The 24,673-nt window shown below is 49.0% G+C and overlaps 1 protein-coding gene across 1 annotated transcript in view; it reads right to left on the bottom strand.

The window, feature by feature from the left end:
- LOC148815886 (latent-transforming growth factor beta-binding protein 3-like) overlaps positions 1-24,673 on the bottom strand; it is a 48,725-nt gene that overhangs the window by 3,986 nt on the left and 20,066 nt on the right. The window contains exons 9-17 of the mRNA XM_088904723.1: positions 22,308-22,469; positions 20,659-20,742; positions 19,601-19,729; positions 15,871-16,008; positions 14,345-14,485; positions 10,449-10,577; positions 2,427-2,588; positions 1,448-1,537; positions 689-820 (exon numbers count right to left, since the gene is read on the bottom strand). Coding sequence (XP_088760849.1) covers positions 689-820; positions 1,448-1,537; positions 2,427-2,588; positions 10,449-10,577; positions 14,345-14,485; positions 15,871-16,008; positions 19,601-19,729; positions 20,659-20,742; positions 22,308-22,469 — 1,167 coding nt within the window. The remainder of the gene's footprint in view (positions 1-688; positions 821-1,447; positions 1,538-2,426; positions 2,589-10,448; positions 10,578-14,344; positions 14,486-15,870; positions 16,009-19,600; positions 19,730-20,658; positions 20,743-22,307; positions 22,470-24,673) is intronic.

The following is a 24,673-nucleotide window of genomic DNA, read 5'->3' as shown; positions in this document are numbered from 1 at the left end:
AGCAGAGATCAATTCGAACTACACGAAACCTTCCATCCAGATCTATCAATTTAGACCACTTCGATTCAAGTGCAGTACAACTAGGTTATCTTTTATTCCCACAGCCATTAACCTGCTTTATTTGGAGAAAAAAAATCATTGCATATTTTATTTATATTTATATTTTATCTCCTAATGCATGTCTCTTATTAGGTAATGGGTTCATGTGGTGTTAAATGTATTGCGTGCTTTGTTGATTCTGCCTGCAAAGTAAATTTCGGTATCTGGGACAATAACAGGAAGGAAGTTCATTTTTTGGTCCAAAACTTATCCAAAACTAAGCAGCTGTTTGTGTTGGAAGAGCCTGGGGTGGTGGGGGATCCAGCCCAGTTGCTCTCCCTGATCTCTGACCCCTGTTTCAGTGGAAGGTCTCTTAAATGCTGGAGCACTGTTCTGCCATCACTACAGCCAAAAGAGAGGAGAGAGAGATGGCTGATGGGAAAAGACGCAGCAAGGGGGGGAATGATGGAAAGGGAGGAAGGAGGAAGAGAGATGGATGATGGGAAAGGACGCAGCAAGAGGGGGAATGATGGGAAGGGAGGAAGGAAGAAGAGAGATGGATGATGGGAAAGGACGCAGAAAGAGGGGGAATGATGGGAAGGGAGGAAGGAGAGAGGAGTTTGGAGGTGGTGTTCTGTAGGGTACCTACCGATGCAGCGCATCCTGGTGTGGTCGAGCCTGAAGCCAGGGTTGCACTCACACATGGTGCCCAGGTAGGAGCGCACGCAACGCCCGTTGGCACAGCTGCACTCGTCCGAGTCCTCTTCTGAACTGTCTCCTTCTGGGAGAGAGGGACAGAGGAGGAGGAGGAGACAAAGAGAAACAGGCGGTGGAGAGAGAGAAAGGGACGATGGGAAAGGGCACAAGGGGGGATGATGGGAGGGGAGAAAGGAGGGAGACGTATAGGAACAGAGAGGAGAGAGGGATGATGGGAAGGGGCACAGCACGAGGGGGGGATGATGGGAAGGGAGAAAGGGGCACATGAGATGGAGCAAGGGAGGGGTGGCAGGAAGACACAAGTAAATGAGAACAAGAGTTAGGGGGAGGGACCACATAGCAATATGCTACCTAGGTACAATTCTGACCCTGGTGTCCCGAACTCTCTCGTACCTTTAACACAGTCAATGTCTTGACTTCATACGAAGTAAAAGACTATATGTATTAACTATACTATAATAAACTACAATTTACTATACTATAATATATACTATATTAAAAAATAACTCTTTAATTGACTAGTCAGGTTGAAATAAAAACCAGAAGGCCCTGCGGGATCTAGGACTGGAGAGCCCTGCTTTAGAGGGATTTAACTTGATGAGACCCAGAATCCAGGAGCACCCAGGCCGTTCGCCCAGTTCTGTGCAGTAACCAAGCCCAGAGGCGTCTGGGGCCGACGGCGCCAGCTCACCGGGCTTGTAGTTGGAGAACGCAGCCAGGAACTCGCCTTCCCCGTCCGACTCGGTGTCCAGGTGCAGCTCGCACAGCCGGTTGAAGATAACTGGCCAGGACAGAAAGGGAGATGGTTGGCCCCCCTGTCCGCCTTGCAAACGAATCGTCCGGGCTTCGCACATTCGTAGACACAGAAAGGCATGCTGGGAGCGAGGGGGCGCAAACCAGAAAACTGCACCCCCGGGTACACCAAGCAGCTTTCCGATCATGCGATGTGTGCTGGGGACCACATTGACGATGGTGACCGGTCATGAATCCATGATTTGAACCGGCACTGATTTTGCAACACAGGGTAACAGTTCTAGCCTGCCTGTACGCATTTCTTACGAACAATACGGTAACAATTTAAAAATATATAATTTTTTTTTTAAAATGGGAACCGTAGTCCCAATTTCTCAGACCGGGTATTGGATCTCGGTGACAAAAATAAATCCACTGACGGTATCGCAAAATTTGACAACATTCCGAATTAGGCACAAAATACTTTTGGGAAAATGCTGGAGAGTCTCCGTGTTGTCGAGGGTTTGCACAAATTGTGACATGAAGCAGCCCTTCCTGCTCACTAGTCCCTGTGATGACTAATGCACTGAGATGTACGAGCGAATAAGTACAGGTTGTGCAGCAGACATTTCACCGCAGAAATGTTCCGGCGAGATCCGCAGGCAGGGTTAACCAGTGAGCAGTATTTGCCATTGAAACCGCCTGGGAGAAAAGAGCAGTATTTCTACTGATTTAGAAGAGCTGAATTCACAAGCCTGCTTGTTTAGTGTCACAGGGCCTAGGTTAGGTTACCCTCATCCTAACCCTAACCTTAGCCCTAGCCCTAGCCCTAGCAGCAGGGCAGGGAATCGTGATAGCTTGACTGCACCCTGGGTTGCTGGGGGAGTCTGCTGTACTTGGAAACTCTACCATGGCGAAGGTGCAGCAGATGGGGGTACCTGAATTGCGTTGGGGGCAGGTGCGGCACTCGGGACCCCAGCCCCGGCCGTAGTGGCAGCAGCACTCGGAGTAGGTGACCCGCAGGCGGTTCTGGGGCATGCTGCAGATCAGGTCCTCGTCCACCTGCAGGAAGCACACGTCCTTGTGGGCAGCAGTGCGGTCTGGTGGAGGACGAGAGGGAGAGAGAGAGAAAGAGACACAGAGACGCCTTACAGGTCTGGGAGCGCCTTCCCAGAATGCCCTCGCTGCGGAAGAACGCTCGCGTCAAGAGCTACTGCGTGTTCTGGGGGCGGCTTGTCAACTTGAACACCTGCTTAGCTTCACCGGCAGCCCCACTGGAGACTCAGCAGGTGTGAGCCTGGCCTGTACCTGGAAGGGAGACTCCTGGGAAAGCTGAGGCTGCTGCTGGAAGAGGTGTTAGTGGGGCCAGCAGGGTGCGCTCACCCTGCGGTCTATGTGGGTCCTAATGCCCCAGTATAATGACGGGGACACTATATTGTAAAAAGGCGCCGTCCTCCGGATGAGACGTAAAACTGAGGTCCTGACTCTCTGTGCGGATTAAAAATCCCAGGGTGTTTCTCGAGAAGAGTAGGGGTGTTACCCCAGTGTCCTGGCCAAATTTCCCCCTGGCCTTTACCCATCATGGCCTCCTAATAACCCCCATCTCTGAACTGGCTCCATCACTCTGCTCTCCTCCCCACTGAGAGCTGGGGTGTGGGGAGCGGACTGGCGCCTCATCCAGGTGGGGCTGCGCACTGCTGGTGGTGGAGGGGGATCCCCATGACCTGTAAAGTGCTATATTGGTGTTGTTATTATTCAAAACGCGTCTCTGAGGAGCAGGCCAGGCCAGATGGCGTCACTGAATCCGTTCTCGAACCCCGGACTCCTTCAGGATCAGCTCTGAAACAAGCCCCCTCACCCGCCTCCCCTCCCAGATCCTGCTGCCCAGCCTTTGCTGACGGAGGCAGCTCTTGACCTCTGGATCGGTCCGGTACAGCGGCCAGGCTGGCGAGACGAGCCGAACAGGTCCGCTCTGCGGTGTCATCTCTGACCTGTTTGCGGCACATTCCTGTATTGACGAATCACCCAGAAGCCAGCAGGCGCGTGCGAGAAACCAAACAGGGCCAACGGGGCTCTTGTGCTCTGGTATGTTCTGTATTAATAGAGGGATTTCAAATCTCCTGAGATTGCATCACTACGACCTTTAACACCTGACATTGATTCGTTTTAGCTAGATTTGTACGGCATACTGCCTTGGACTTTCTATAGGGACCTTCATTCGGATTTGAATCAAGTGTGTAGGATTGGTGTGCAAATCCACACGCATATACCTGTTTGATAAACCTGGTGACATTTTTAGCTGCTGCAACAGTACTTGCATACAGAAGATGTAGGAGAACAGCACTGTTCAGAAGCCGGAGAGAACACCCTGAGAGAGCAGGCAGGCATCTATTTAAGTACCCGAATTACCTTCTGCACCCCTCCAAAGACTGCTGGAACGCACTGGAATTCAATAATGGTGGAGTGTGTGGAAGTGTTGTTGTGCTAGGCTTAAGGAATTGAAAAAAAATGCTTAAAAATCAGCCCTGCATTCTTGTTTTCACGATGCAGATAAATGGTAGACGTATTTCTAAATAGTAAACTGTCACATGGGAATTAATGCTTACTGCCTCATCGCTTCTGGGTCCCGAGTTTGATTTGGGAGTGATATACCTTCTGGGTGGAGTCTGCACGGTCTGTCCCATGTTCTTGTGAAGAGTGCACGTGTTCTTGCCCCTGCTATTGGGATTCAATCCTGATCGCTCACAGCACAGCGCCCCTCCCTGGACAGGGGATAACTCCTCCACCACGAGAGAGTTCTACATCTTCCACATGGCCTACATTGCGGGGGGGTGATGTGATGTCACTGCTAGATGTGATGTCACTGCTGGAACTGGTTCAGGCGCGCTGAGGCCCATTACAGTCAAACTGGTTGCTTCCTCTTTCTCCCACCTTCCAAAGACCTGGCGTCTCTGAATTTATCCCTGTGTGCTTGTGTGTGGTACATCGGTATGGGGTATCGGTGTATCGGCCTGCCGTAAGCCCTAGGCATCCGGGACTTTCACCAGGAATGAGAGCATTTTTTGGGGGGGAACAGGCGAACCGACAATTTGGGGATCGGATCCTTATAGCCGACAAAATCCACACATTCCACTGGAACAACAGATCCTGAAGTCAACAGACTATCCACCCTATTCACCCAATGCTGACCTTCGTCTTCGCAAATACTGCAGCCTCACTCATGCAGTTTTTGAGCATGCAATAAGTATTCTTGGTTTTTGATACCGAAAACAGTCACGGCCAAGTCAGATTGGAATGTAGAGGGGTGCTCTCTTTCCATGGTGTTAAACTGTGAGGTTAAATGACACGCGCTAAGTTAGGCGTTTCCCCCAGTTCATGGAAACATAAAGAGGTTATAAATGAGAGACAGAGAGCTGGCCTGCCGAGCTCATCGAGTTGCTAGTGGATACAGTAAGCGACCTACTGATCTCCCTTACGAAAACCTTCAATGTGAAGACAATTTCACTGCTTTCCTTAATATACCCCAATCTAGGGTCTGATGTTTATTAAAGTAGTCCGGTCAATTATTTCTTCCAACAAGCACTCTACTGCGTCTGTCCATTTGGACTTTGTCCCTGAGCCCTACATAGGCTCAGAAGTCCTTCTGGCCAGGCCTGTTCCAACCCATAGGGGATCACTGGTGCTCATCATCACCTCTGCCTGTGGTGTAATAGTTCTTTAGATCGACTTATTTGACCTCTTCCCACATCTTTGCTGCTATTTTCAGTTAACAGTACCCAGAAAGGGAGGGTATGGAGGTGCAGTGGCAGGTGTTACTGCCTTACAGCGCTGGGGCCCTGGGTTCAGGTCTGGACTTGGGGTGCTATCTGTGTGGAGTTTGCATGTTCCCCCCCGTTGGCATGGGTTTTCTCTGGGTGCTCCAGTTTCCTCCCACAGTCCAAAGACGTACTGGTCGATGTAACTGGCTTCTGGGAAAACTGGACCTGGTGTGAGTGTGTGTGTGCCCTGTGATGGACTGGTGTCCAGTCCAAGGTGTATCCAGCCTTGTGCCCATTGCATTCTGGGATAGACTCCGGCTCCCACGTGATCCTGAATTGGATGGAGCAGTTAGAAAATGGATGCATGGTTACAAGAACTCCACTGATGAACACACTCCTGTTTTGTATTATTCCTAGTCTTGCTACTGACAGCTACTGTGTATTTAACTTGAAACCTGCCTGCAGGATTGTCGCCTCTCCTTCACATTGAACGGTACTGCTCAGACTCCTAACAGGAGCTCCGTAACGACACTTTCTGTGTGCACATTTCATTACCATGTAAATCCCTAAGATACCAGCACATGTGACCAGAAAACATTTTTAATTATAGATCTATATATATATATAGAACCTATAAATATATATTTTCAGGTCAACAGTAAACTGGTCACTTCATCTTTTGCTAGAAATTTACAAAAAAGATGTAACAGTTTTACAAACTGTAATAACAACACTCTGCTGAGATACAAAGGGTCATAATATTGTTAAGAAGCATCTCCAGGGTGTTTTAATTTTATGAGATATACAGATGTTAAGGAGCTGATGATGTGGTCTTATTATTGTATCTCAGCTTTGAACGAGAAGAGTAAAATGTTCCTCTTTAACTCACATCTTTTTTGGGGGGAACTGAACTTGGCCATTGAGCACAAGCGCTAAAACCATTCCAGAAAATCAATTTAAGTGGAGGAGATGAGAGATGAATCGCTTTGGGTAGGTATTAACCGACTAGAATCAGTAATGCCACAATGCTGAAGGTAAGCCGAGATGATATTAGGGGTTTTCTAGAAGCAGAATGGTGTACCCAACATGAATATTCGGAGTACACTGTCTACACAAAATACAAATTTATAATTCAGTCAACAGAGCATTTTTCTGACTACCCTGTACATTCAACTAATATACAGCCTCTTCACAAGTCCACCAGATACAAACATCAGACCAGTATATATTCTATACTGTAGTATTGCCTAATATAGTGTTTTTATAAACTCTAAAATTTGGAATATAGACTACAGGACAACACTTTCAATCAGGGATTTCAAATGGAATTTACAACTACTATGAGAGAACAGTCCTGTCAGGACCACATTCCCCAGAACCCTCTGGGGGAGTGAGCTGCTGCTCTCAAGTCACCTGACCAGTTGCAGGAAGACAACTGGTCAGGTAACGGTTCAAAAACCAGGAAGCAGAGGCGTCCTGTGTCAGTCCGTGTGAATGGATGCCTACTGTCTTGAGAGGCTGAGGGCGGAACCCCTGTCTGCACCAAGGCCTGAGCCAGGTAACTTCTGCTAACTGCTTTTTTTAAACAGTCATCTGTTTAAAAAGTCATCTGATCCATTGTCTTTGGGCGACCAATCAGGTGACGGAGAGCAGCGCCTTACTGCCCCCAGAGGATTCTGGGAAATGCGGTCCCGACAGGCCTACTTATAAGGAGCGCTAACTTAGAAGCATTAACGGCGAGACCGTGATGAAATATTAACCAGGTTCTGCTGTCAACTGGAATGAATAACAACATCATAGTGCTGACCACAGCCTGAATCATGACAGTCCTAACTCAAAACATCAAGTTATGCAACATTGTTTATAACTTTGCATTACATCATTAACAACATTATTTTAGACATAAATACATGCTATAGTATACAACAGTATCCTATGTTATTACTTTTTATAGTAATTTATATTATGCAATATCATATTCCTATTATATTATATTGTGCCGCCCTTTCGTACTGCGTAATAGAGTATCCTACACTATTCACTCTGATATTTTCTTTGTTTTTTTCGGCTTACTCTGAGTCTAGTTGAAAAGAATACAAACTTTGAACCCGGTTCACCACTCAGAAAAAGGGATGCGTGTCATGTTATTAACGGGCAGCGGGGCGAGCGCCTGTACGCGGTTAATCGTTTTGCGAGGCCATCACCACCAACGGTTGCCGGGTAACATCTTTTCAGAGCTCATCCACCTCCAGATGCAGGAGAACAAGGCGCTTCAACGGAAAGCAGCGTAGCAGCGTCAAGCGCCTGGCAGGAGGGGGGTTATTAAAAGCTGTTAAATGAATTAAGCCGCAGGGCACTGATCCCAGCTGCGCCCGCGCGTGCAGAAGTGCCAGGCAGGAATAGCAGATCCAGGCTCTCTCAGCTTTCCTGCCCAGGAAGATCACAAGCGGGCGAGCCGACCACAGAGCGGGAGATCAGGTGCGAGAGAGAGAGAGACAGAGACATGAGGAATTGAAGGAAGAGAAGGTCCTTCCCCACTTTCCATCCCTTTAAGAAGGACGAGGAAGAGGAGGGAGCTAGCCTGGCTAAAGGTGAAAGGGGAAAGGTCAAGGGGCAGTGCAGTGCCTAGGGGGTGGACTGCTACAGTATTGTAACAGACATGGATGGTGTAAAATAATTTTGCCAAAAAAGTTAAGACAATATCAGAAAACCCCTTGGTTTTAATTCCCCAAAGAGTATATAAAGATATTCATGGGGGATTGTAGATATCGCAGTCATGTTTTCATAAGCCCAGAGATACTGTAGAGTACAGGGTTCTGAATTCCCTTTCAGTGAATCATATGCAGTTTTATGACCAAAGGCTTTTGAACAAGAACTTACCTTCTTTTACCTCTCCTTCTAACTTCAGATATTTACGTGACCCAAGTTTAGTTTTTACAGGTTCTAACCTTTAGTATTTGTAATAAACGCTTTGAAATTCCTGAGAAATCAAAAGTATAAGGCTTGCGATACACTAGAGGTTAAATATGCGATGGTATAGATTCTGTGAAAACACTGAAGTACAGCATTGCAAATATTAAAGTCAATGCTATAATATGCTGTATAATATATAATGTGCTACAGTGTCTGCTGACCCTCGTCATGTCTATCAAAGCAGGTGAATATCAATATCAATATTGATTTTGATACGGCAACACCAAGACACCCTCTCCTTTAGGGCTTTCATGTCAGCTGGAGGACGGACACCCAGAATTCCAGATTATGGGGGCTGACATCCCTTTGTTCCCAGTTGCATAGGAGATCTCGTGTTCCAGTCGGAAATTAGTTAGCCAGCGTCGGACGGGTTCGAACCCGCACACCTCTGCCCTCTGCATCCGAGCAGAGGCTTTTCCGTGATGAGATAACAGCTTGGAGGCTGAGAAACACGCATGCTCGACGGGTTCTTCGGTGGGGGTCGATTCTATACTTGTTTGCTGGTGTACCATGGTAAAGGTGGATTGCAGTGCAGTAAAGCATGGTAAAACCACAGTGAAAACGGAGGAAAGCTCCGCTCGCACAGGAACAAAGCTGCTGCCCATTTTTTTGGGAAAATGAACCCAAGAGCAGGGGACAGGTATACCAGATGGACACAAGCAAGGGAAAGCAGGCGAAACAGAAATCCAGAGTCTGTGGTCAGAAACTGGCTGTGGTCAAAGCTGGTACGGACACTGTAGCGAAGCACAAACAGTCTGTACAGCAAGCCGGGGTCTAAGCTGAGATACTAGTGTAGAGAGAAACCAGAGCAGGGGGTGATCCAAAAGACATGGTAGAAAACAAACCGCTGTCAGGAATCCGAGGAAGTACAAGACAGGAGATGGGGGAATTATAAAATTGAGGGGCTTCGAGCGACACTCGTAGAGCAGACTCAGTCATAGAGGTCACCTCTGTACCCCTTTCCCAGCAAACCTTAGACATTCTGCACCACCTGGTGCGGCTGTTGATGCAAATCACCCTGCAGGTGATGCAGGTTTCCTGGTGGACTGCACTTCCCATGGTAACCGGTACAGTGTGACAGGCTCGTAGAGGGGTGGCTGGTTACTGTGGCAAATGCCAGCTGACCCTGCAGCGCTCCAACCCCCTCCACCCCACCCCACTTCCACAGTGGGAGCAAGCCTGACAAGTGACAAGGACTGGACAGCACTGCACACACATGAACACCAAGCAGCAGCCATGTCACCCTGCAATTCACATCTGGCAAACTTCTGAAGCTCATCAGGAGTGAGCCTGGCAAGTACCTGGAGGGGAGACTCCTGGGAAAAACCAAGGTTGCTGCTGGAAGAGGTGTTAGTGGGACCAGTAGTGGGCGCTCACCCTGTGGTCTATGTGGGTCCTAATGCCCCATTATAGAGATGGAGACACTAAACCGAGGTGCTGACTCTCTGGGGTCATTAAAAACCCCAGGGCGTTTCTCGAAAAAAGTAGCCCCGGATACCCCGGTGTCCTGGCCAAATTCCCCCCTGGCCTTTACCCATCATGGCCTCCTAATAACCCCCCTCTCTGAACTGGCTCCATCACTCTGCTCTCCTCCCCACTGAGAGCTGGTGTGTGGGGAGCAGACTGGCGCCTCATCCAGGTGGGGCTGCACCCTGCTGGTGGTGGAGGGGATCCCCATGACCTGTAAAGAGCTCTGAGTGGAGCCTCCAGAAAGGCGCTATATAAGTGTAAGCAATTCTTATTATAATCACAGGAAATATTCATGGGGGGGTGTTGATTTTCCAGAGTTTTACTGCGCTTTCCTCCTTTCCGCGATTCTGTCAAGCTATGAAATGTCGCTCTTCCGAGTGGCGAAACTCAAGTTTTACCGCCTGCCTCCCTGAGAACTGAACAAGCACACGGCGCACAAAAAGCAGCTGCAGCCCGTCCGAAATTTGGGATTGGGGAATTGGGAAAGGGAGGGGGAGAAACCCGCAATCTCGATTCCCGGTGACGACCTCCTCCCGGACGCACGCGACGCCACGCTGATGGCTTCCTACTGGCCAGTCGGCGGCCTGAAGGAGGCTCTGTTGTGCCGAGGGTCGGCCCCGACCCCCTGGGCCCGTCACTAATGGGGGCACCCCCCCCCCCTCCTGCAGTCAGTACGTGGCCCAGCCTGGCCAGCGCCACTCCCACCCTGGCAGCAGCTAGCCCTCACGCTAAAGTTGCTCAGCAGCGTTTGATACCCACCGTCATAGACGCACTGTTTGAGCGCAGCGCTGAAGGTGAAGGGCTGAGTGCAGATGCAGTGATAGGAACCAGGCGTATTGATACACACTCCATTCTTACAATAGGATGGGTCCTGACATTCATTCACATCTGCAAGGGATCACCACAGACATGGGGATTACACAAGGCAAAAACAATCCTGGTACATCGCACAGGTGTCTCTCTCTCTCTCTCCCCACTGTCTCGCCCCAACAAGCGGCATGGACAGGCAAAAGCAGGACCGCCTCGCCTGGGTTGAACCCCAGCTCCCCCCCCCCCCGGCCATGGGGGACGTGGAAGAGGGGTGGGGGGGTAGCAAAAGAGGCATGTGTTTCGCCCCCCAGGGCGAAATCAAAGGAGGGGTTTGAAACACAACCCTTCCTCGCGCCACACAGGCATGTGCGCGCACAACACTCGAGCACAGACTCCCTGATCGGCTGGTTAGTCAGGCAACTGATCGCGCTGATGACAGCAGGCGGTGCAGGGTGGAAAGACGGAGCGGTCTCGTTGGGTGGAGGCAGTTTGGGGGAGCTGATGCTGAGACTCGAAGTGACGTCATAAAAAGGACAGAGAAACCAACAGGCTCTTTGATTTCTGGGGGTTTGATGGATGCAGATGCAGATGGATGCAGCATGACCACATACTGTATAACACCTGATACACACCTAGTCTCCTAGACTCCTAGACTGCTCACATGTCACAATCTGTGCGTTTTGAGTTACTCAAAACCTGTGCTTTTCTGCGCAACGATTTTGCACTCTGCAGGGTTGAAGTCCAAACTCAAGAGATAGATCACTTTATTGGCCATATACAATGTCTTGCATTAGGAATGTGTCTTTTAACAGACCCCAACTTGCTCTCCATAAGACACACAGACAGGGAGAGAGAAGCTGGGGGTCAGAGCACAGGGTCAGCCATTTATACGGCGCCCCTGGAGCAGTTGGGGTGAAGGGCCTTGCTCCTTGCTCAATGGAGTAGGATTCCTCTGCCGGCCGCGGGATCTGAACTGGCAACCTTCCAGCCACAGGTGCAGATCCTGAGCCACAGTGCCCGAACTGGTGTCAGGTTTCAAAAAACAGCACTATAAAGCCTTTTCCTTATCTTCTGTGATAGACACAGTGTCAGGGGGCCTCTGTCTATCTGATTTTCAAGGATACCTGCTATCGAGAGTCTCCTAGCCTACTTAGAACTGACAGATAAAGATGTGTATATGCTGACAATCTCTCTCAAGACAGACGAGAGATATCTTGGTAAACTGATCATTGTGTTGTGACAGTTCTGCGGCTTTCCCATCATCATTTCCTGGGGGCCAGTACTATAGTAAGCAAGTGAAAACAGAGTAGAGACCCCCTAGAATCCACAGCAGGAGTATGGTAAAATTGTGGTAAAAGCGCAACATTTGCCAGTGTAAAGATCAATAAGAGGTATCCGGTTTGCATCCTGCAATACAAATAGTGGCCAAAACACATACTGGAACACATTTAACAAATTTTTAATGACCATCAACAAATATGCATTTTTAAAACGCATATCATTATATCTCAGACATCTGTCATTATATTTCAATGTATACTGACGTTACTCCCACAACGTCAAAAGACGGATTTTAGATTGCATTCAGATTTCCAGTATCTGGGCACTGTGCAGGATGCATGTTCTACCAATGAAGTGCATTTTCTGCATTGCAATGTTTTTTCACGTGTGAATTCGATGTTTTTATCTCGGTCATTCCATCCGTATGGTAGCAGGTAATGTACTGTAGTTTCCATATGTGTGAACTATGGAAGGAAGGAAGACTGAGGAATGTATGATCCCTGCTCTTGATGTGGAAACCTGTTTCTCTCAACACTACAGACAACATTCGGAATTTGCCTCGTGGTTGGGACACGGCTGAGCTGTGTGCGTCAGTCACACTTACCTGTAACGTTCGGGAGACAGTTATCATCTCATCCTTCTGCTCTGACTGAACTGCCCCAGCTTAGATCTTCCCCCCCTCCCCGGCCCTCCCTCGTAAATCGCCCATCATGGATTATTCAAGCACAGGGGTCGTACCAATATTCATATTTTCAAAGAACCCCTTTCGCCTCTTTCAATCAGACAGGGATCGCTTGAAATTGAACGGAACCTGCCAAAACCGGGGACAGCGCAATTCGAGGTCTCCTGTCCCTCTTGTTTTCATCTTGCTGTTAATAACTATTGGCTGACGGGTGACCTCCCTCTGTCAGCCCGACTGAGGAGATCCTCTGCTTGTCTGACGCCCCGAATCTTTTGCAGGATCGCGACGATCGATTTCTGCCTGGCTCATCACGGGGCCAGGCAGGAAGAACAAGGGCACAAGTCGGAAACAACAGAGCAGTGCACTTTAAAGTGAGAACAGGGGGCAGGAGCCTTTACACTAAGAGGAGTGGGAGTCTGGAACACGCACCAGGCCAAGTCACTAAAACGAACACCCTGGCCCCCTCTTATTTGTAGCTTTTTTATGCTCTTATCACAGCCTTGCTGAAACCAATTAAAAAATATACCAGAGTAACAGTACATGGCCAGAAACACATTCAAAAAGGTGTCTACCCATTATGTGAAATCTGCTTATTCCTGGTAAGAGTCGCAGTGACTCAACGCCTATCCCTGGACGGGCCATCAGTTCTTAAAGGGTATGCACACACGCCCAAGCACATTAGGACATTTTAAAGACCCAGACATGCCATTGGAAGACGAGCCAACAACGGAACACCAAAAAAAAGAACATGCAAACTCCACACGGAAGATGCCCCAGTCCGGAACAGAATGAACCCGGGACTGAAGAGCTGCGAGGTGCTCACTGCTGTGCGTATTTAAATATCAGTGAACATATTTAACAATTAGAAGTTTCTACAGTTCCTAAATTCCCTAATTTGGGCCTCTTTTGTTCTTAAAAAAAGAAAAACCACAGTAAGTGCCTCACACTTGCTTATCATTGTATGTTATATGCAATGTCTATGCTGTAAGGGGCTGACTGGTCTAACATGTACCTACAGTAGTTTAAGGGATTAATTTACCCCTGTTCGCCCTCTGATCTGGGGCTCTGGGTGAGCTCTGCTACTAAACCAGGAGCCGCGATCAGTGGAAAACCACGTTCAGGAAAGGCACAGATTTCAGATCGTCAGCGCTTGGTTCGTCCCGAAACAGACCCAGGGAGAAGGACATCCAGAATAGACTAAATCAAGCTGGAAATGTCTTTAGGATGCTTCACACTGTTTGGAAGTCACCCCAATATAGTACTCGCACCCTGCTGAAGCTATCCCAGAGCTGTGTCTAACCCTAACTCTTCTGTATGGCTCAGAACACTAGAGCATGGTGAAAGGAGATCTGAATCAGCTATCAACATTTCATCCCAAAGGTTTGCGAAGGATCCTACGCCTCTTCCGGAAGAACGGCTAGCCCCCCCATGCCATCAAGAGAGTACGGCCACCGTCGGGAAGAGAAGACGCGGGAGACGGATCGCGAGAAGGGAGAACTCCATCACTAAGACTGCCCTGCGCTGGACCCCTGAAGGGGGAAGACGCCAGCGAGGAAGACCCCGAACCACCTGGCGGAGATCTGTGGAAGGAGAACCTGCAGGCTGTGAGCCATAGCTGGGATACCATAGAAAAACTGGCTAAAGACCGACGGATCTTTGCTGCTGCTCTACAAGCCAGCAGGCGTAATAGAATAAGATCCCAGGGAGACTGGAGATGAAGGCCAAGGGAGGAGGAGGAGGTCCCGTCTTGCGGCGGTTTTCAACAGGTCCCTTTCCATTTTAAGCAACACCCGCCGGCTTAAAATCGCGCTGAAGGGGTCGGGGTGGGGTCAGGGTTGGGGGGCAGTCCTTCGAATATGAAGATGGGTACGCCCTTACTCACCACCCTGCTCCTCGGGGGGGATGCAGCTGTTGCGGTCGGTGGCCAGGGTCCAGGGCAGGGAGCAGATGCAGTAGTAGGACCCCAGGGTGTTCAGGCAACGCCCGTTCTTGCAGTTGGCCGGGTCCTGGCATTCGTCCACATCTGCAACGGCACCCTGCCGTGTTAGGCGGGGGTGGGGGGGGGGATCGCCTCCAGACAACAGCACACAACACAGAACGGAGCTTCCCAAACTCACTTCCCAAAGTGTGTCCAGCGATGGACTGGTGTCCCGTCCAGGGGGTGTGTGTGTGTCTAGTGATGGACTGGTGTATCGTCCAGGGTGTGTGTGTGTCCTGTGATGGGACTGCTGTCCCGTCCATGGGATGTGAGTGTGTGTGTATCCTGTGATGGGACTGCTATCCCGTCCAGGGTGTGTGTGTCCTGTGATGGAACTGGCATGTCCACGGTGTGTGTGCGTGTCCGGTGATGGACTGCTGTCCCATCCAGGGGGTGTGTGTGTGTGTGTGTGTGTGTACGGTGATGGACTGCTGTCCCATCCAAGGGGTGTGTAGGTGTGTTTGCGTGTCCAGTGATGGACTGCTGTCCCGTCCAGGGGTTGTGTGGGTGCATGTGCGTGTGCGTGTCCTGTGATGGGACTGGCATGTCCAGGGTGTGTGTGTGTGTCCGGTGATGGACTGCTGTCCCGTCCAGGGGGTGTGTGGGTGTGTGTGTGTGTGTGTCCGGTGATGGACTGCTGTCCCGACCAGGGGGTGTGTGGGTGTGTGGGTGTGTCCGGTGATGGACTGCTGTCCCGTCCAGGGGGTGTGTGGGTGTGTGTGTGCGTGTCCAGTGATGGACTGCTGTCCCGTCCAGGGGGTGTGTGGGTGTGTGTGCGTGTCCTGTGATGGGACTGGCATGTCCAGGGTGTGTGCGTGTCCAGTGATGGACTGGCATCCCCCTTTCAGGGGGTGTGTGGGTGTGTGTGCGTGTCCAGTGATGGACTGCTGTCCCGTCCAGGGTGTGTGTGCGTGTCCAGTGATGGACTGGCATGTTCAGGGTGTGTGTGTGTCCTGTGATGGGACTGGCATGTCCAAGGTGTGTGTGCGTGTCCTGTGATGGACTGGCGTCCCGTCCAGGGTGTGTGGGTGTGTGTACGCGTCTCCCGTGATGGACTGGCGTCCCGTCCAGGGTGCGTGGGTGTGTGTACACGTGTCCAGTGATGGACTGGCATCCCATCCAGGGGGTGTGTGGGTGTGTGTCTGTGTCCAGTGATGGACTGCTGTCCCGTCCAGGGTGTGTGTGTGTGTGTGTGTGTGTGTGTGTGTGTGTGTGTGTGTGTCCAGTGGTGGACTGGTGTCCCGTCCAGGGGGTGGTCTTACTTTGTGCCCTGTGCTTCTGGGACAGCCTCTAAGGTGCTGTGGCCCTGACGAGGAATAAGCATCTTTCTGACACTTTCTAAATCTCGAAGAGCCGCGCCGCGCTGCTGCAGTGTACCGGCCAGGACTGGTCAGATGCCCTTCAGAACAGGACTTCACCTTGCCACGTACCTACGACCGCGGGCATCACACACTTCTTCTTGGACGAGTCGGAGGCCCAGGGGGGGGTGCAGGTGCAGAAGAAGGAGCCCCTAGTGTTGACGCAGGCCCCGTTGGCACACAGCGACTCGTCGTGGCACTCGTCCACGTCTGGTGGCACAGAACAGCGCCCGATCAGGGCAAGCTCCCCCTCTTCATCGCAGCACCGCAGCAGGGAAGACCCAACTCTCGTCAACTGGGGGCAGGCCTGCATCTCAGGCTACCCGTGACCCCCCAGCTTAGTAAACGATGGTGGGCTTTTAAGTGATGTTTGAGAGGAGTGCCCACCACCAGTGTTTTGTTTTTTTCAGCTAGCCTAACCTTGCTCATATACAGCACATAGGTGTTCAAAAAGAGATCTTCGACACAGCTTTTAATCATACAAACAAAAAACGACATGGCCAAACATTTTGCCATTTCAAAAGCCATCTAGCTGGGCGGAGTGGATGGCATGGCGGCCTTGCGGACTGGGGTGCTGTCTGGGTGGAGTTTGCATGTTCTTCCTAAGTTTGCATGAGTTTCCTCCTATAGTGCAAAGACATCCTGGCTGGGGGGTTAAGCGGCTTTGGGAAAACTGGTCCTGGTCTGAGTGTGTGTCTGTGTCTGTGTGCGTCCTGTGATGGACTGGCATCCTATCCAGGGTGTACCCTGCCTTGTGCCTGTCGCCTGCTGGGATAGACTCTGGCTCCCCAGTGACCCTGAATTGGATAGAGCCGTTAGCAGATGGAAGAATGGCCGGAAAAGCCCTTTAATTTGCGAGAGTCCCCAGCACAGTGCCAGCTGTACCCGTTGGTTTACGCAACGAAGGCAGAAGAGAAAAAATAAAATCTTCGTCTCCTGCATGATCGCCCCAGACGCTCAGACGACAAGACAAGAAGAAAGGCTTGTTATCCGTCTCTCTGACTGGACTTCTCAACGCTCTCCCCTGCTTTCCCAGTTACTATCATTTCCAGGTATGGAGACCGAGACCGGATAATAGCTGAGCTACAAACTGCATTGCCTTCGAGGAATGCCCGGAAGGCAAAGAAAAAAGACAAATAAAAGCTATTTTCCTTTTCAGGATCAAAAGTTCACCTAATTAACTGTTCACCTAGTTAACTAGTTAACGATTTGGCTGTTGTGACCTGTGTGGTAGGGAGTTGTTCATTTTTCTGAGGATGTCATCCAGCTGTTTCTTGAAAGACGTTCAGCTTCAACCACATGGCTGAGCAGCGCGTTCCACACTCCCGCCACCCTCTGTGTAAAGAAGAGTGCTTCCTGTCCTGACTGGAGGATCTCTTCCAGCTGTTTCTTGAAATAAGCCAGGTTATCGGCTTCAATCACACAGCTGGGTAGCTTGTTTCACACCCCCACCTCCCTCTTTGTAAAGAAGGGCCTTCTCTCCTGACTGGAGGATCTCACCCAGCTGTGTCTTGAGAGATGCCAGGGTAGAGGCTTCAACCACAGGGCTGGGCAGCTTGTCCCACACTCCCACCGCCCTCTGTGTAAAGAAGGGCCCCCTGTTTTCGCTTTTAAATGCGTTCCCACACAGCTTCCACTTGTGCTCTCTGGTTCGGGTTTCACTCTTCAGTCGCTGACTGGAAATCAGCTGCGCTACGGAAAGTGGGGGATACCTCAGCCCAGCTCTGGGGGTGCTCAGGCAGACAGGAGCCTGTGCTTGGGAGCAGGCAGTCAGAGTTGGATAAACCAGCAACCAACAAGCTCAGGATGATGGGATGATACTCTTACTGGCTGAGCTGATCAGCTGCCACTGAGGTAGACTGTGCAAAACGACTGCCCTTGCGTGAGACGTGTTTGATTTGATCTGTCCTCTTTTTGATTGCAATCGATGAAGGGAACTCGTCTCCGTCTTAATTCTATCAGAACCATTTAGTGGCTTAAACAGCAAACGTTTCTTCTGCAATGCTCCTGTGATTTACAGGGCAAACTCGATGTCTGCTCCAAAATCTGGAAAAATATTCCTCTTTCTTTAATTTTGTTTTCCCAATTTGGGGTTTTATTCTGGAGGGCTAAGAAAACCGTGCCAGGACACCTGATTTTATAAAGCCTCCCGCAGGATCTGTCTATGAGTCTCAATGTTTGTATCCGAAGGAGGAGACGAGGACAAGCCCTGGGAAAAAAAACTGCGGCACTCCACACGTGCTACAACTTGCCAAACTGACTTTCGAAGAAAGAAAACGGAATGTTGTTAGTTGTTTTTTTTTCTCATTTCTGTTTTGGCTGTTTCTTTCTAGTGTGTGTAGTGAGACAAACAAAAAAGCAATCGGATGGTTCAGACCTGGTGCCCAAGGAGTTCCCTTGAATTCAAGCCCTCAACCGGGCCTCTGCTGTCAGAACTTTCCAAGTTACAGGGGAGCTGCAACGCCATTTTTAAATTTTGAGATTAGAAAAAGTCGGCAGTGATGAGTGCATTTCAAACTACGGTGAAAGTAAATTGTGCACAGTAACTTGTAAAACCTCCTGTTTTCATCATTTCCAGGTCTGCTCAGCGCCATGTTTCTGCGATTCAGAACGAGGCAGCAGGACTTCCGGTGAGGTGAAGCGGCCCTGTGATCCTGTAAACAAGCAGGCTTGTGAATCCAGCTCTTCTAATCCAGTAGAAATACTGCTCTCCTTTTCCAGACGGTTTCACTGACAAATACTGCTCACCGGTTAACTCTGCCTGCAGATCACGCTGGAACATTTCTGCAGTGAAATGTCTGCTGCTCAACCTGTACTTATTCCCTCGTACATCTCGGTACATTAGTCATCACAGGGACTAGTGAGCAGGAAGGGCTGCTTCAAGTCGCAACTCTCATGAAATCTCGACAACATGGCAACCTTACAGTACTTTCACAAAGTTTATGATTGTAGACTTAATTTGGAATTTGTCTTTTTTTCTAAAACGTCAATGAATTGATTGCGTTACGAGATTTGGTAAACTGCTGTGAGACGTTAGGACTGCAGCTCCCCTTATATGATCAGTAAGACGTATAAAGGTGGAAACTGCCTCTAGACTGCTGAGAGTGGGTGATGTTTGAAACAGTTTTCTCTCTCTCGAGCCTCTTTGAGGTAAGGGCACTGTTTGGTACCATGTTGAAAAACCGCTGGTCGGGGCCAGGGACGAAAGCGAGAGTTCAAACGAATTGTGGCATGAAAGTGGCCCTTCCTGCTCACTAGTCACTGTAAGCAAATGAGAAACATGGTCTCCTAACAATGTTAATTATTATGAGTGTGTTTTAGTTAGTCAGCAGGTTGCTCTTTTATTCCAATGCTTAAAAGTACCTAAAAAATGTGTCTGCTTGTATGCGCCAGTTTGATGAAAATATTTTACTGCTAATATTGTAGCGAAATTCACTTGGTCTAAAGAATGTTTACACTGTTAATAGGGCTGTGTTTGCGTCAATAGAAGTTTTGTTGCCTCGCTCTGAAGCGCAGGCGATGACAGCAATATGGCATTACACATACTGCGAAACTTTGTCTCTTTTTGGATGTAAACTGGAGCTTGTACACCTTCTCGTGTACTTGGTAGTTTCATTGTGGTTTGACATGCATTCATCATTGCTGAAGCATCATAACCCCAAAATGTAAAAATAGCTTTGCAGTTCCCTTTTAAGATGACCTCTATGCGCCCTCTTGTGGCTTTGGGTAGAACTACCAGCTGCATCTCACCTACCTCTAACTAAAGCTCAGACAGACACCACAATAGAGAGAACTGAATTACCAATGCACTCCAGCAGGTTACTGTCGTAGTAGAAGCCTTGCTGACAGTAACACTCATACCCAGGCTGTGTATTCACACAGTGGCCTTCTTTACAGATCTCTTCCTTGAACAGCACACACTCGTCGATATCTGCCAAGACACAGAGAGAAACCAAACACCCAGCAGGAATGAGACAAAGCATTCATGTGAGAAGAGAGAGCCTGAAACTGCACCTACTGTGTGCCAACAGATACCCATGCCCTCAGGAGAGCTTACTCCCCTGAAGTGCTTAGTTTGGCAAAAACCATTAAGATATGTTTAATAATAATATTAATCGACTCAAAGCTCTTTACAGGTAATAGGGATCCCCTCCACCACCAGCAGTGTGTACCCCCACATGGATGATGCGCCAGAACACTCCCCACACCCCAGCTCTCAGAGGGGAGGAGAGCATAGTGATGGAGCCAGTTCAGAGAGGGGGGTTATTAGGAGGCCACGATGGGTAAAGGCCAGGGGGAAATTTGGCCAGACGCCGGGGTAACACCCCTACTCTTTTCAAGAAACGCCCTGGGATTTTTTAATGACCACAGAGAATCAGGGCCTCATTTGTCTCATTTGAAAGACGGCACCTTTTTACAGTCTAGTGTCCCCGTCACTATACTGGGGCATTAGGACCCACACAGACCACAGGGTGAGCGCCCCCTACTGGTCCCACTAACACCTCTTCCAGCAGCACCTTTATCTTTCCCAGGAGGTTTCCCAGTCAGGTACAGGCCAGGCTCACAGCTGCTTTTGTTTGAATACAATTAGACTTTGCATTTTCCACCACAATGCTGGAGAAGGGTGGCTGTTGTTGTTGACAAGCAGTTTATTGAAGCACTTATGCGGAGAAATTAAATCTGCAGGATCTCTATAGTGCACTCCAACAATCAACATGTCGGGCACATTAATTAAATTAAGTTATACATTTTGTGCTGTCTAAGACAAAACAAACAAAACAGCTTGTATTGGAGGGGGAAGTTCAGCTGTATAACAGAAATAGGGGTGTGTATGTATCTCTTGTTTTAGTGAGAACCTACCTCTGTGTGCTGGCAGCCCATACTCTGTGATGCTCTCCTCGATGTAGAAGCCTCTTCCAATCGGACACAGGGAGTGGAACTCCGCTGCGGAAAACAAGCATCGGAGAGGAGCTTCAGGGAAAGAACACGACGGTGTCACAGTTTAAAGCACTGCTGCCTCGCAGCGCTTGGGCCCTGGGTTCAGATGTGGACCTGGGGTGCTTGTCTGGGTGGAGTTTGCATGTTCCCCCTGTGATCATGTGGGTTTCCTCCCACAGCCCAGAGACGTGCTAGTAGGTTAACTGGCTTCTGGGCAAATTTGCCCTGATATGAGTGTGTGTATGTGTCAGTGTGTGCCCTGCGATGTACTGGCTCTTGCTGGGATAGGCCCCAGCTCCTCTGTGACCCTAAAATGGAAGAAGCTGTTTAAAAAAGGATGGAAGGCTCATTAGGGTTCACACTGCTGGTCCAGATGTACACCGTTTTTTTACTGGTTACACACACCTTTCCATAAGTGAATTGTTATTTCACCATTCTATTATTATTATAATATTATTATTATTATTTTTATTATTATTATTGTGTTCCAGGATGACTGAAACAAACACCTTAGACCGTTAGACCGTCAAGCTAGCAGGCAGCACAGCGACTTTCTCGGAAACTAGATGCTGGAATTTATATTCTCCATATGTTCTTCTGCCTTGTCCTGTGCTGTGCCTGTCCTCGATCTATTCATGATAACACTGAGGGTATGCCTGTTCATACAAGCAGGGTCTCAACGTCTGCAAAATGAATGAGTTGGTCTTTCCACTGGGGGGTTTGGGCTGGAATCAGAGCAGAGCTGGATAAAAATGAGACAAAGGTTGCTCATTTCAACGTCCAAATGATCTTGCACAGAAGATATGAATCTGAGATGAATCTGTAGTAGTTTCTGAGCTGCCCAAGTACCAGCAGCTCAGTCTGCACTGGAACGAACGCTCCAGGTTCTGTGTCAGCAGTGAGGGGAATGACAGTTTTATTGCCCACTTCATTACAGTGGGGCATGCTGATCACAGAGCAGAGAGAGAGAGGGATTCACGTTGTTTATTGTAGCTGATTACTACACATTTGTGATTGCTGTTGTTTGTTTTAGTTGATCAGTATTATTTTACTCAACTTAAAGCCAATGCATTAGTGTTTTCTTATATAAGAGCTTTACTTATGTCTTTTAAACTGAGTACTATACTATAAACTGCAGTAGATTATGTGGTGGTATAAATGACTTAGACTTGGTTGTATGTGAATCTGGCAACCGGCGATGGTTCTCTGCACCAAACCTTCGCGAATGTCTAGACCCTGCTATACCGTTCTTTTTTATGTGACTGGGGTGACTGATCCTGCTCAATGATGAACAGAAGTTTAAATAGAAAGAATCACGACTAGATCTAATTTAGCAAAGTTAGAAAGCTTTGATACTGCCTAGCTTCAGAACCAATTTAATTAGGCCTCATGCCTTAGTATCAGTCTCTTATTTTTTTGCACGTTATTGGTGGAAATAAAGCTGCACTGACGTTTGAACTGATAAGACTGAATTTAATATATTTCCCCATTCATTTTAAAGGCTTGTTGCAAAACTGGACACACACACAGAAGTGGGCTGAGTTAAGGGTGGGGGGAGTAAACGGTCGTACCGGAATTGTGGACGGGACAGGGGTAGATCTCCCCCCAGCCCACCCCGACGGTGCAGCAGCATTCCTGCTTGGTGATGTTGACGGCCAGGACACTGTCGCAGAATACTGTGTCGTCCAGGTTCAGATAGCACTCCTTCTTGTCGTCGTCGTCCGTCTCGATCTCTGCAGAAGAAAACAGGAGCTTGTCATGCTGGCACCCCCCCCCATGGATCACCACTGAGCCCCCCAGCTAGCATTGCCACAGCATCCAGAGGAGTTTCTACTGGTTGCAGAGTTTCTACTGGTTACTGGTTACCTGATCCGACAGGAAGCCTGTTCCACCTGTCCACCATTTACGACCCAACCCATCTCAGGTGGAGCAGGCTTCCTGTCGGATCACGTAACCCTGGCAACCAGTAACTTGGCAGTGCTCTGGGCTCTGTTATAGAATTTTGCTCTGAACCACAGCTGAGTTCCCAAGCTTTGTGTTCCCTCCCGTGTGTTACTCTATTGGCTTCCTAGCCTACCTTTGTCTCAATTTCACCTTTCCACTTGTGCTTCGCTCTCGAGTCTACTTGGATTTCATTCTTCCTTTGTTAGACCACAACTCTGGACTGTTTGCTTGCTCGTATCCACTGTGCTGCATCCTCGAACCGCTGCTTTTCCCCCCATATAAGCAGCGGCCACTACAAAGCTGGCTAGCTTGCCTTCACTCGTGACCTCCTTGTATAAAAACATGTTCTCCAGCTGCCCATGGTCTGAGCAGTCCTTGTGTCCTCTTGCAATTCTGTGCACTCGAAGCAAAGGTTTCAGAAGGAGAAGATTTGTTTCAGGGAGTCTTTAGCACTGGATCTGGTGAGGATCCTTTTAGCGGGGTGTAGCAAGGTGCCTGTTTATTCCACCCCAAGCCACAAGAGGGCACCCATGTCTTCTCAATTCTCTGAATGTGGTTCCTCTCTTAGTGAGCAGTGGTACGGAAACAACATCACCAACAACCTGCCAGCTCATGTTTCCTGTTAGTGGGTGGAAAATCCAACACTTGATTTCCCAGCTAATCGCTTTGAAACACACAGATCCAATGCATGATGAATTCCCAGCTAATCACATTTAAAGATATGGATCGATTCAAATGCTGATCAGTTACGGAGGTGATTTTAGAGAGCTGCGATAAAAAAAATCTGCAAACACTTCTTCTCACAAGGACCAGACCAGGGTTTTGAGCTTACTGCTTTCTTAAAGGTGTAATGAAATCTGTACTTGGATGCTGGGATCAGGGGATTTTAAAAAGCAGGGACACCTGAGTGTGGCTCAGCTGATGAAAGGCAGATCAGAGGATGCAGGCATTCCTCGGGTGGTTTAGATCTGGACAGCATCATTGCAACTGGGATTCTCCCCAGAAACCAGGTTACACCACAGGGAGAGCATCGTTGGGGCAGAGCCTTCTCCATAGGGAAGCAGCTCCTGTTGCTTGCAAGGTAAGTGTTAGCTTGCAGTGAAGACAGCTCCTCAATTCAGTGCTTCGCTCTACCGGATTTGAAGGCTGATGGTGGCCTGTTTGTTGAAGGACATCAAGAGGAGGTCTTTATCATTCTTTTGGAATTCCAATCCATGACTGTTAGGATCTAGGTATAACAGATCCTCCTGTCACGTAGCCCGCTTGTGGAGGATTCACACACATTAAACCCATCTTCTCTCAGATATTTATATGGGAGGTACTTACTGAGTTTCGGACCAACCTGATATCTTACCCTTTCTGCCCGAGTTAGGTCCTCAACCTTCGCTGTTCCACTTTCCCTGTTACATCTTGATTAAATAGATTTTTAAATCACTGGCAGATGCTGTTTGGCCAGAGGACAAGACTTGAACTTCGGTCACCTTGGCAGTCAGAAACGGCAACCTTCAGTTTTAATTTTCCTCTTTACTTGAACAATCTCCGTAAATGCCCCTTGTTGTGCCTAACCCGAGATATCACTGTTCTATCTCCCTGGGTGTGGCCACTCTCTGTCTGGTTTTGTTCTCCTGTATGACGAGAAAAATCAGCTCCCTTAAGGTGCTACTGAATCCTCTCATTTCCATGTGAGGAATGCGCCCCGAGACTCTTCTTTGATTCTCAAGAGTTGACACGTTGCCCCAGCTGTATGAGCCCAGCTCATCACTGCACTCCTTCGTGTCACATAAGGAATGCCCGACAAAGCTGATAACTGTCGGTTACACCTCTCGGCGACATTCGGATTTTTGATGACCCAGCCACTCCGCAATGCCTTATGGGATGGGTAGCACCGAGTGATGATGTCGTGTTTCAGCGGGTCACCGTTTTACCAAATCGCCATGAAGGCCGTGGCTGACTAACGTTCCTCCTACCCCTTTGGCAGAATGCCTACTGCTCA

Source organism: Atractosteus spatula, chromosome 24 (assembly GCF_055471065.1).
Source record: "Atractosteus spatula isolate fAtrSpa1 chromosome 24, fAtrSpa1.hap1, whole genome shotgun sequence".
Lineage (NCBI taxonomy): Eukaryota > Metazoa > Chordata > Actinopteri > Semionotiformes > Lepisosteidae > Atractosteus > Atractosteus spatula.
This window is presented reverse-complemented; position numbering and strand designations above follow the sequence as displayed.